The sequence below is a fragment of the Lactuca virosa genome, chromosome 1, assembly GCF_052849685.1.
Source record: "Lactuca virosa cultivar CGN04683 chromosome 1, Lactuca_virosa_CGN04683_v6, whole genome shotgun sequence".
Classification (NCBI taxonomy): domain Eukaryota; kingdom Viridiplantae; phylum Streptophyta; class Magnoliopsida; order Asterales; family Asteraceae; genus Lactuca; species Lactuca virosa.
The window spans coordinates 248,729,610-248,743,295 of NC_136426.1; the positions used below are offsets into that span (position 1 = coordinate 248,729,610).

The 13,686-nt window shown below is 38.2% G+C and overlaps 1 protein-coding gene across 1 annotated transcript; it reads left to right on the plus strand.

Annotated features, from left to right (window-relative positions):
• The first annotated feature begins 4,489 nt into the window (after window positions 1–4,489).
• On the plus strand, window positions 4,490–6,782 carry LOC145109047 (uncharacterized). The gene is made up of 3 exons (XM_079046156.1): window positions 4,490–4,792; window positions 5,388–5,626; window positions 6,441–6,782. The coding sequence occupies exons 1-3, from the start codon at window positions 4,696–4,698 to the stop codon at window positions 6,516–6,518; spliced, it is 414 nt and encodes a 137-aa protein (XP_078902282.1). The 5' UTR covers window positions 4,490–4,695; the 3' UTR covers window positions 6,519–6,782.
• The last annotated feature ends 6,904 nt before the right edge of the window (window positions 6,783–13,686 follow it).

The window sequence follows — 13,686 nt, forward strand, 5'->3', positions numbered from 1 at the left end:
TGAGCATGGTCAGCAGATATCAAGGGAATCCTGGTAGAGCTCACTGGACTGCGGTAAAGAACATTTTTAAGTACCTGCGAAGGACTAAGGACTAGGTCCTTATCCTCGGTGGGATTGATGACTTGAGAGTGAAAGGGTATAATGACGCCAGTTTTCAGACCGACCGAGATAATTTCCGCTCTCAGTCGGGCTGGGTGTTTACCCTGAATGGAGGAGCAGTGACATGGAAAAGTTCCAAGCAGGAGACCGTAGCTGATTCAACGTGCGAATCAGAGTACATAGCAGCGAGCGAAGTGTCGAAGGAGGCGATATGGCTAAAGAACTTCATTGGAGACCTTGGAGTTGTACCAGCCATAAAGGTGACAACGAGGGTGCGGTCGCCTTAACCAATGAACCGAGGGATCATGGCAGATCTAGGCACATCGACAGGAAATATCACTTCATAAGACATCGGGTAGAAGAAAGACTCCTCGTAGTAAAGAGGGTATCGTCAGAAGAGAACCCAACAGATCCCCTTACGAAGGGACTGAGTAGGGTTAAGCACTTGCAGCATGCTAGGAGTATTGGGCTGAAGGACGATATTAGTTTTACTGATTAGATAGTTATTTAGAAACTTGTAATAGATAAATTGTAATTGACATTTGATGATTGAATAAAGGTGTTTTATTTATGAGTAAAGTTACTATCTTGTGTCAATTGTTTACTATTGTTTCACTTTTGCATGTTTTGACTTCTAGAATAATAAGAATTATTCAAACCATCCACAGTCGATCATACTTTGGAAGTAGGCTATGAGGTTAGACTGTCATGAATTGGCTTGTAAGATTTTCTAAGCTGTTTAGACATTGCAAAGGGTTGCTACAACGTTCATGAGTGCTCATGAAATAAGATTTGAGTATTAGATTAACCCGCGCTCACATGAATCACTTAATGGAATTTATCACGAGTGATTGTGAGGCGATAATATCGTATAGTCTTCAAACCAAGTTATAGGAGTTGTTGATTACGAGTTGGTTGTACATTGATAGTACGAAAACGCATCAGTAACTTGATGTTATAAAACGTATTATTATGTATGATTTAACGAGTACTTAGTACAAGCATACAAGTCGAAGTTTATCTGTTCCTTTTATCCTTAGAGGATTGAAAGTGATATATTGGGCCCCTCAATGATTTTGTGTTGACTTATGTGTCGTGACCAGTCAGGACTGAATTGATGTGTTCAATTAAGTTCTATGTCAAACAAATCAGAAATCGGGAAATAAACAGTTGGACAATGAGTATGACTCCATTCCATGTCTTTGTCCAAACGATATCTTGGAGAACAGAGGATTATATGATCCCTTATCTATAGGATGTGTCATTTGACTAGGTCAGAGTTGACAACGACTTTTGAGAGCTACGATTGTTAATCGGATTCTGAAGTTGCATTGGCAATTATAGTTATTATACTTAGCCAAGTGGACGACTGTTGGATTAGGTGTCTAAGCCTATAACTATAATTTGTATGTACTTGACCCGATAGTAGCATGGTCATTTTGGGTTGCCTTCACCGAAGCAATTTGATTGGATGAATTATGAGAAAAAGAGGTTAATTGTGATTTATTAATATATTAAAAGAATAATATATTAATTGATAAATCATATTATTTAATTAGTATTGATCGGAAATTAATTTGGAATTAATTTGGTGATCAAAAGAGATTAATTAAATTAAAGGGACTGATATTGTAATTATATGATAATTGAAAATTGGGCTTGTGGACCCTTAAGAAGAGGTGGACAAATTTCTATATGTAGCCCACATAGAAATCGTCCAAAGGGATCTTCTGGAAGGATCTACTATACTGTTTAAGGCCTAAGCAATCAGATTAGGGTTTTGACTGAAACCATAGTAGCTTGGGTATATAAAGACCCTATGGGACTCCTAAAATCGACACTTGAACCCTAAGAAGAGTACCAGCCGAATTTTGTGATCCCTAGCCTCTCTTATATTCCTCCAAAGGTGTTCTTGGTGTTTGTGATCTATTAGAGGCATTGCATTTGAGGTGCTAAGTTCTCAAAGGTTGAAGATCAAGCAAGCTACAGTTGAAAGGTAATATTCTAACTTTGTATTAGATATAAATTTCGAATTTGGCATGCTAGATTAGGGTTATAGCTTTGGATAATTTTTATTGTATGTATAACTAGAGAAAACCCAGATCTAAAGCTTTAGGGTTGCATATGCACCATAGGATTGATGTAATTCTCAAAACCCATCACCATCAAGAACCCAACCACCCAAGCCCAATAGAAAGGTCCAACTCGAAGCCCAAAGCGTAAAAACCCATCTGATTGAGTATACGGGGCGTACTCAGCTGTACGCTAAGCGTACACACTAAAAGGCTTGTACGTCGTGCGTACAGACTTGTACGCCCATCGTACTCACCCATTAAGCCATAATCCATTTTAAGCACTTAATGCTTAAGTCCAGAAGTCCAAACCATAGATCTAAGTCCTAATAAGCGTCTACAACCATAAAGTCACTAACTTGGTGACTTTGCATGCCCCATAAGGACCCGACTTCAAGATATAACACTTTACTTTCACTAAAAGGACATAATATCATGCATGGGTGATTCTAAACCCTAAAGGTTCCAACTTTATGGACCTTGAACCTCAGAAACACCAAGAGTAGCAACTTATAGCTCCTGGAGTGGTATCAAACCACTAGATCTCATTCATGGGGCCAAAAAGAGTCCAAAACTCATATAAACTAGATCTACACTTCTAATGAGCAATGTCATAGCTTTTTACCTTAAACAAGTTGGAAATAAAGCAAATAATCGAGATCCACAAGCTCTTCCTTGATCCACCACCTTGAACCAAGCTTCTACTTCTTGATTATGGAGCAAAACACACCAAAATGGACACAATGAGCTCAAAACACAAAAGAGAGGTTTATGGTTTCGAGTATAAGGCTATAAGGACAGTGGAGGCTGAGAAATGATGGCTTTCATGAGTGCTTATATAGTGTCCAACCCTTAAATTAGGGTTTTCATTAAATCACACGTACGCCCCGCGTACATGTCCGGAGTCACGACCAAGCCTCGCATCAGTACGCTAAGCGTACCCCTTGGTACGCCCCACATACTGGCTTTTCAGCTTGTACGGTAAGTGTACAACTTGGTACGCCCCATATACTGGTCAAGGACTAAAATGAAACTTTTAAATAACACAAGGGCAATAACGAAACATACCAGGATCCAAGTGTTACACATCTGCCGAACACATTACATCAAATTATATCAACCGACCAAAAGTTAATAAACTTGCATATCAACCGATCGAAATCAACTGTTGATCAATGCAAATACTAATCACTCTTATTGCATAATTAACTCATAGTGTTGTACCATCAAATGAAAGTCTCTATAGTACTTGAGACCATTAACATTGAATATAATCATTGGCATGTTCATACTCAAATTTATTTGATGTTATCTCTCGTAATGACTAATATTTTGCAAGAAAATGTAAATGATTAATGGTACCAATGATTATAAATTTGAAAAGAAATGGTGGGCATAAGTTTGAAGCTCAATAAATCATTCTTGTCCATTCTTAATCCCGAAAGGTCCTATTGAAAATAGATCTAAACACAAATAAATTGATTGTCGTTCGATTGCTTAACAAAATTTCAAATCAATTTGTCAAATCCGCTGCTACCAAAACCCTAAATATAAGGAGTTGTGCATCTTCCTCACATCGCAAGAAAACATAAAGTCTATTGTTTTCAATTGGTAACATAGATAAATTGCAAGGTTGTAAAAATCGTTCGACGGTATCTCGACGGTCGACTGGGGTCAAACGATTAATTGGTTTGGTGAGGATTAACCGGGACCCTAAATTACTAATAAAATTATTTTAAATTTTAATATATCCTAAGAAAAATATTATTTGAAAATTTAAAATTTGAAAATTTGAAATATTTGGTATTATATTTGAAAATTTAAAATTTTGAAATTTTGTAAATTTCGGTGTAATATTTGTAAATTTGAATTTTTTTAAAATTTTCCCGCCTAGGACGCCAAGGACCGCCATAGAGCGCTAATGACCGCCTAGCCCGAATTTGGCCGATATTGATCAATTTCCGCCAAATATTACTACCGCCAAACGTCTAGACACCGCCTAGACCGATATTTACAACACTGATAAATTGATTATCATCCCATTGCTTTTTACAGTTTCAAATCCATTAGTAATATCAGCTGCTACCTAAACCCTAAACATGACGTGTTGTTATCCATTTTTTCGAGTAGTAACGTATATCGAGGACCAGTAAGTTGTTTTTTACAATTAAAAATCCATGGTCAATTCTGCGCTATTAAAACCCTAAATTTGCATCAAAATTTCTATATAAATGTTGAAAAATGAATGGTAAATAAGCCAAATTCATCAATACCCCTAGGCCACACCCTAGAAAATGCCCCCAAATTGTATTCCATATTTCCATTGACCCATCATCCATTCACCTGCTAGGCTGCTACACTTCTAGTCTCGCTATTTTTTTTCTAAAAATCTCCGCTAGAGGAGGCGGATAGTAAAAGTCCTACTAACTATCGACATTCAACAGAGACGAGTAGGAGACGACAACAACTACAACCAAAATCGTCTTCCCTCCTCCGTTTCTCTGCTTTAATCGACCAATTAATCATGCCATCGGGTCCTAAGAAGCGAAAAGCTGCCAAAAAGAAGAAGTTCAAAGACTCCAACAACTCAAATTCTTCATCAACAACTCACTCTCATCATGGTTCCCTCTCTATCCCTCTCTGTTTCTTCATGGTCTTCCTTTTTGTACCCATTTCCGTCTTACCCACCTGGTTTATACTGTGATCTAGATCATTTGCTTAGTGGGTATGAACTGCTTTCCAGTTATTCGCTTAATGCATTGGTTTTATCTGAATCCATTCAATGGATCTCTGATTTTAAGCTTTATGCACTTTTGAATTGTCCCACAAGAACACCCGCCGATTCTTTTTTATATTTTGAATTGCGTATGTGAACAGTAGTTTATCCAGGGGGTTTTTATGTGCATTTTTAAATTGGTAATTGCAACTTGAAATCAGAAGTAAAATATTAGGATAATCAGTTAAACTCTAGAGAATCAACTAATTTTATATTCATCACAAAAATCAATTATTACCATAACTTATTCATTGGTTTCGCAGTCTGATTCTTTTAGGGTCAAATGTTTGTTTATTCAACAATGTTTCACTTTTCCCCAATTTATACAATAAAAAAAGGTTATTTTGTAACATTCTTTCACTTTTTTTTATCAATTTATGCAACAATGTTGCACCTTTTTACCAATTTATGCAACTGACATGAATTATCTCACTATGTAGATGAGAGTAATGGTGGGGAACTTAACTCTCCCAAGGCACAAGATCATCATCACAACAATCGACTTCCATTTCTTGAGGTGGAGAAACATGAAGAGGATTTGTCTCATAATGGATCTTTAAAGGTCAAGAGCTTTGAAAAGGCTGCAAATGAAGAAGAGGGTAAAATCGGAATAATCGATAAAAGATCAAAGATTGGTTGTGTAAATGAATCCGAGACATTGCAATACTCTAATAAACAAGTAGGTTCTTTCTGTTTTCTGTTTTCTGTACCAGTTTCTCTTTGTTCTTAATGTAAAAAAATTAGGGATAATCACAAAAATGACCAAGATTAGTGTTCCCATTTCAAATTGACCACTTTTGTTACCCGTTTAACAAAATGATCACCTATTCTGCAATGGTCAATTATGAAATTACTTTTAAGTGACAAAAAAAAAAACTTATTTTTTTATCTCTAAAAGGACATCATCATTTCGCAAAATACGAACAAGTTTACTATATTGCGAATTATGGATTTTTTTTATATTCATAAAGCAAGTTTTTCATTTTGGCTATGGGGAAAAAAGATGCTCATTTTGTTAAAAATGTCACATCATATGGTGGTCATTCCATAAAATTACTTACATTCTATTAATTACAACATTATTTAAAAAAAAAAAAACGGAGTGGATACATGAGGAGTTGAACTTGCAGCCAAACATTTGGTTGAAAGCGATGTTAAGAAGTCGATTAACTTTGCAATAGCCATGCAATTTGTAGACAACATAAATAATAATATTATATAGTTAGTTAATAAACTAATTATATAATATTATTATTATTTTTATGGTAGAAGTATGTTCAAATGATAAAGTCTAGACCTAATTTTCATTGTTTTCCAAATAGTTTAATCATTTTTGCTTGTACACAAGGGATGTCAATCATGCAAAAAAGGTGATGAACATATCAACTACAAGTTATAAAAAACAACATGAAATTAGAAAATAAAAACCACTAACTTAGACAAATTAGTATTCTTTCACTTTAGTTATATGATAATTAAATTATTTTGTGCAGCCTTTGATAGCTATGCAAACAACTTCCTGGAAGGGATGCTGTGGAATACTTGATTTATTGTCAAGCTCTGATCAATAATATTATTATCTTTCATTGCAAATTGGTTTAGTTTATTGATTTTTGTATCTCATTTTCTGTATCATAAAAAAAGGGAACGAAAAGGTGTGTTTAACTAGCATATTTTTTTCGCCTATTAACCTTTTTTTTTTTTTTTTTTTTTTTTAATTTGTGGGATTATTGGTATCCAGAACTTTGGTTTCTTTTACTATTCACAACTATTATGATCATTCTTTTTACCAGATAATATCAAGATCGGGTTCTTGATTTTTAGGAACCTATCCCCCACCTGATACCCACTGTTTTTTTTTTAATTTTCTTTTTCTTAGGGTAAATGATTTTTAAGTTCAAAATTTAAATGTAACCTTAATATTCACCATTTAATCATAACATTGTATAAAACGTGTTGTATGAAATGTTGTCATTGGCCTACTAGATGCAACTGTTAAAAAGGTGTTTCAAAATACTTTATATTTTTATAATTATTTGGGTCATAAAATTATGAACTCAAAAGATTTTTGGAAAGTAAGAAGATCCAATTGGGTAAGAATAGATCCTATTTCCATTTCAATCTGTAACAACATTATATTTCCATTTTTTCTGCACTTTGAAAAATCTACCTAATTATAATATTATATTTTAAATTTTATTTCCTATTAGTCCATTGTACATTGAAATATTTGTCCAAATATAACAGTTTTAAATTGTTTTGTATTAAGATGACATTCCTATAGTTGGGTAGATTTTTCAAAGTAAAGTGTTGTAATATAAAGAAATAAAAGTAAGATGTTATAATAAACAAATCATACATTGATATTTCTTGCATCTCACCCAAATAGAAAATGATACATAATTGTGTACAAAAGTTGATATGTAACAATACAAAATGGTACATGACTATATTAGACGATATCAAAAGGTATATAATGGTATTTGGTATGATATGAAGTGGTAGAACAAGGTATCAAATAGTATACTAAAGGAATGGTATAAAACATATGACCTTGAATATAATTTAATTATCTAATATCTAATATGATTAAATACATCAATTATTTCCTTTATCTTTAGAGTAATAAGTAATCTAATAATGTAGCATGTTTATAATCTATTAATCAATATTATTTTTCTTAATACCGTAGGCATATGATTGTTTGTTTGTTTTTTTTTTTTTTGCAAATGGGTATTAAATGATAAGGATTTGGTTCCCTGAGTCAACCCGACCCAACCCTATTGAAACATGATCCATTACCCACTTTAACCCTATATCCTAGACACCTAATACCGTTGAGCTAGAAGACCTTTGATATTTATAATAGATAAATGCTATTAATGCAGAAACCAATTATATGAACGTGGCAAGGAATTCAAGAGACAAATTACAAAAACGGGTACCAATTATTTTCCATTGTCAGTTTTTTTGGTGATACTATAATTATCTCTTCAATGGAGGTAATTTTTCAAAAACATGTAGAAATTGTAACACCCGTTATCAGGTATTTTTTTTTCTTTTCAGCCCTTGAAGTTGTAGCTTAAAATTTGGCCACTTACGTTGGGCGTATTAGCCATGCCGGGCGTAAGTCATCAAAGGAGTCAAGGCGGAGGAGTGAATATGTTGGGCGTACATGTGAGTATGTCCGACGTACTCACATAGTTCCTAAACCCTAATTTTTAGGGTGTGACCCCTATTTAATCACCTTATTCCTCATTTCGACATCCTCTCATCCAGCCTCCATTCCCTCTAAACCCTAGAACGAAACCCTAGCCTTGTGAGTGTGATTTGAAGCTTGAGAGTGACCTTTATGTGCTCTTGGTTGTGAAGGAAGGATCATTCAAGAAGTGGTGGTGCTTGCAAACTTTTGGATCCATAATCTATACCTCCTTATCCATCTTCTGAAGGTATAAAGTTCTTACCTTAGGACTTATGTTGTTAGATATTGTTTTGCATGGTTTTATGCTTCTTTGTCCCAAGACTTTGATCCTTATGTGTATGGAGTACTCCAGGGCTAACGAGTTGTCCTTTCAGAGGTCTTAGAGTGTTATGATTCATAAAAATGCTAGCTTGACCTTCTTCTTTCCCTCATGCAAGTATTTTGGAGCATGAGGTGGTAATGTAGTTGGGGTTTTTGAGGTTAAGCTCTCTTTAGCCATGCAAAGGCTTAAAGTCAGAGACTTTACAGGTTAGGACGTTCTTTAGGGGCCAGATCTGAGTTTGGGATGAAAGTCTTAATGATTAAGATGTTATTATGGGAGTTTTGAGACCTGCTTACGTACGATGAGCTACGCCCCACGTAGCCAGATGTGAGCCCGACTTTCCTGATTTGCGCTCTACGCCCAGCGTAGAGCTGAGTACGCCGAGCGTACTGACTGAGGGTTGACTTTCGTTGACCTTGACCACTTGTATCTTAGATGGATTGTGAGGGGTTTTGTAAGGGCAAATAGGTCCTTTACTCTAAGTGTGGACTAGACCTGTCTTGGACTTAATAGTGTGTATGGGAAATACCTTAATTATTAGTTAAGGTTAATTGGTGTATTTAATTAGACAATGTCTAGTTTCGGCAGTTCGTGTGTGAGTTCTATTAGTCATCAGTTCCAGGTGAGTCTCGTCACTTATTCTTACCTATGTGGTAGAATAGTTATAAATGTATGTGACGACTAGCTGGGTCTAAGTGTTATTACTGTGTTTGCATTATTTATATGTGTTGAGACTTTGGGTAGTCTCCAGGGTTGCTGATAACCCACATGACGTGTTGTTTGCCCACTGAGACTTCGGGTAGTCTCCAGGACTGTTGATAACCCATAGTTATTTTATGTGTTGTGAGGAATTCACTAAGCTTTGTGCTTACAGTTGATATTAAATGTGTTTCAGGTATTTCAAAGGATCACGGGAAAGCTAAGGCTTGATTGTACACATTTTTTGGGAGATTATGCTATTGGATATTTTTGGGACACTCTGATATTTTGATACGAAATTATATTCGACATTATGACTTTTCTTGAGATGGTTTTTATGAAAACTGTATTTATATGGATTTAAAAATGAAAATTTTGGTTGGAAAATTTGGATGTTACAAATTGGTATCAAAGCCCTGGTTTAAGGGATTTGGATGAACTCTAGGGGAAATCCATACTCAAACTAAGGATCTGAGGATTTTTATAAAAACTTTTCAAAAAGAAACAAAGAATTCCAAAAAGAAGAAACCCGGTGAAGCAGTGTGTACAATCAGCCAGAGCTCGAGCCGTAGTTTCCCAAAATATCTCTTTGAGTAGTGTAGAGCTAATGTCTTATAAACTGGTAGAACTACATGCTAGTGATAGGCTAAAGGTCATAATACATGAAAAGTGTGACAGGGTTGCCTGAATTGTGATGCCTTTAGCCTAGGAGATTGCTTTTATAAGATTGAATCTATCATTGCTAGTTGCTTAGTGTATGCCACATAATTATACATAGTTAGGGTTTTATAGCCTTAGAATGCCTGATTTAGCCTTTCTTCCTGTTTCTTGTTTGGTTGTGGATTTGAGTTGGAATCATTTATTCGACTGTCTATCGGGTCCTGTGTTGTGTATAATTGGCATGCGCAAAGCAAATGGCGAAGATATCGGAGATATTGTGAGGCGGAGCGGTGCTGGGGAGCAGTCTAAAATGAGTACCTAGATGTTTAGTAGTGTTTCTGAGGAACCGATAGGGCGGGTGTATAAATGCTCTTGAGGAATAAAGTTCTTGTGACTTAGGGTCCTGAGAGGATGACTTGAGACAAATACGTATCGGTGTGGAAGGTAATATTAGGCCCGTACTACTGAAAGCACCTGATTTGTACGCAACACAAGGAGAAATATTAGGGAACTAAGGAACTTGTAGGAGTGTGTAAGTGTTGTGTTTGTGCTTTAGCCTCTTGCTGCTGAGTTTCTTGTGTGTTTCAATATGGTGGTTACCCAAGGTTCAGGCTCCAGCGACCCCGAGAGGCCAAGTGCCAGTGATGAGGAGATCCGTAGGATCGTTGCTGGTGAGGTGGACACGACAATCAGAGGGGCTATACCGGAGATGTTTGGGTCTATTACGACCACACTGATTGAGACCTTCGACAAGTGCTATGCCGCCATCACTGAGGTTGCTGCTGCCGCGGCCACTGCAGTCGTTGCTGCTGCGAGACCATAAGGGGTGATTTATTATGGTACTGAGAATTCAACAACATGAAGCCACCAGAGTTTGATGGGACCCAGGACCTAATTGCTGCGTTGAGATGGATTTCTGATGTTGAGGGTTTTTTTTACACTTGCTCCTGTATGGAGAATTTGAGAGTCTGTTTCGCGCTGAACCTACTTCACTTGGGAGCGAAGGATTGCTGGAAATTTGTGACAGTTGACTATTCTTTAATAGAGTGTACTACACTAACATGGGAGAGGTTTACTAAGATGTTCAGAGATGAGTTTGTACTAGTAGTTGAGAGAGAGAGGGAGAGAGAGAGAGAGAGGTTGGCCAAGAGTTCCTATCTCTTAAGTAGAAGACAGAAAAGATGACTGAGATCACTAGGATGTTTGATGAGAAGGCTCTGTTTTTCCCTGAGCACGTGTCAACGGAGCAGTAACGTGTGAGTCGGTATTAGAGTATTCTGATGAGGGATATCCGTAAGTTCGTGGTGAACACTTTGTATCAGACATTTGCTGAGCTGCAGACCAATGCCAAGAGGAGAGAGATCGAGCTGGAGACCCATGTGATAGAGGAAAGGGAGATTCAGGCGAGAGATAGGAGACCAGTGCAGTCGCAGCCGGCGACTAAGCGGTCCAAGCCCGCTGAATCAAGAGCTAGATACCAGAAGGGCCGCACTTGCAGCAAGTGCGGAAAGGGTCACGAGGGACCTTGTCGGTCAGGGTTATTTGTTACATATATGGCAAGGAGGGACATATGGCGAACGATTTCCCCAAGGGATTTTGGGTTTGCTTCAATTGCAACAGAAAGGTCACTTGAGGGCCGAGTGTCCTCAGCTTGCATCCAGGACGGTTCAGACTCCGACCCCCATGACCTTGTGTAAAACTAATGGCTAGCAGGCAAAGGTCGAAACTCTGAGGGCTCAAGGGAGAGCATTTCATTTGACAATAGAGGAGGCTAGAGCAGCACCGTTCGTTGTAGCTGGTATGTGTTCTTTATTTATTTATGTTGATTTATTTAATTTTGCTTATGATATTGCTCATTTTAGGTACTTTTCTTATGAACTCTATACCCGCCCTAGTGTTGTTTGACTCAGGTGCGAGTCAGTCTTTTGTGTCATCATCTTTTTGTCTTCGTTTTAGTATCGCAAAGGAGGCCTTGAGTAGAGTATTGTGGATTTCTATAGCTGACGAGCATTCGGTCTCCACTACGGACGTCTATCGGGGTTGTGTACTGGAGATTTTTGGTGTTAGGTATCCGATAGATCTTATCCCTATTGCGATGGGAGATGTCTGTGTTATCGTGGGTATAGATTGGTTAAGTCGGTTTAGGGATCTGATTGACTATGAGTGGCAGTTGGTGACGGTTCGAGATCCTAGTGGGGGAGTGCTGACCATTTACGGCGAGGGTGCCAGGTTAGGGTCAGATTTTCTGTTATGCCGCTAGGGCGAGGCAGTGGTTACAACATGGGTGCATGGGATATCTGGCATATGGTGGATACCCGGGTTGATGAAAAGAGATCGGTTTCCATTTATGATGTTCTTGTTGTGCGTGATTTCCCTGATGTTTTTCCAGATGAGTTGTCGGGTGTGCCTCTTAAAAGGCGAGTGGAGTTCCGGATCGATCTGATCCCTGGTACGAAGCCGATTGCCAAGGCACCGTATCGTCTTGCACCTCCTGAGATGCAGGAGTTATCCTCTCAGCTTCAGGAAAGGAGTTTTGACCGAGCAGTTCTCCGTGGGTAGCACCGATCCTTTTTGTCAAAAAGAAGGATGGTTCACACCAGATGTGCATTGATTATCGGGAGTTGAACAAGTTGACGATCAAGAATCGTTATCCCTTTCCGAGGATTGACGATCTCTTCGATCAGTTGCAGGGGACATCTTGGTTTTCCAAGATTGATTTGAGGTCTGGCTACCATCAGATGAGAGTGCGAGAGGAAGATATTCAGAAGATGGCCTTCCAAACTCGTTATAGGCATTACGTGTTTGTGGTGATGCCTTTTGGACTCACCAACGCACCAGCGATGTTCATGGATCTCATGAACCAGGTGTGTAGGCCCATGTTGCACCTGCCAATGATTGTCTTCATCAAAGACATCCTACTCTATTCGAAGACTCGGGAGCAACATGAGGAACATTTGCGTGAGGTTCTTGGAGTTTTGTGGATGGAGAGGCTATACGCCAAGTTCTCCAAGTGTGAGTTTTGGTTGCGTGAGGTTCAGTTTCTAGGACACCTCGTCAATCAGAACGGTATCCTGGTTGATCCAACCAAGATAGAGGTGGTGATGCGGTGGGAAGTGCCGAAGTCTCCATCTAAGATTCGGAGCTTCCTTGGTTTGGCGGGATATTATTGGAGATTCATTCGAGATTTCTCCAAGATTGCAGTTCCCCTTACTAAGTTGATGAGGAAGGATGTTGTGTTCAATTGGGGGCCTGAGCAACAGGCATCATTCGACACTCTTCGCTAGAGACTTTGTGAGGCACTAGTACTTTCCGTCCCTGAGGGAGTTGAGGATTTTGTGGTCTTCTACGATGCATCCATTTCAGGGTTGGGTGTTGTGTTGATGTAGAGAGGACATGTGATTGCATACGCTTCGAGGCAGTTGAAGCCTCATGAGGCGAAGTATCCCACACATGATTTGGAATTGGTGGCGGTGGTTTTTGCCTTCAAGATTTGGCGTCATTATCTTTATGGAGTTTTGTGTACCATCTACACGGACCATAAGAGCCTGAGATATCTTATGGATCAACCTAACCTGAACATGAGGCAGAGGAGGTGGCTAGATGTAGTAAAAGATTATGACTGTGAGATTTTGTATCATCCAAGCAAGGCCAATGTGGTGGCCGATGCCTTGAGCCGGAGGACAGTCAGTACTTTGACTAAGGATGTGTGTTTGAGGATGACTGTGATGACCCCAGTCTTGGAAATGATTAAAGAAGCACAGTCGGAGGCCATAAAGGAAGAGAATCGGAAGAGTGAGCGAGTAATCGGTCAGGTTTCAACCTTTGATATCGACATCAAAGGAATTTTGACTCTTCA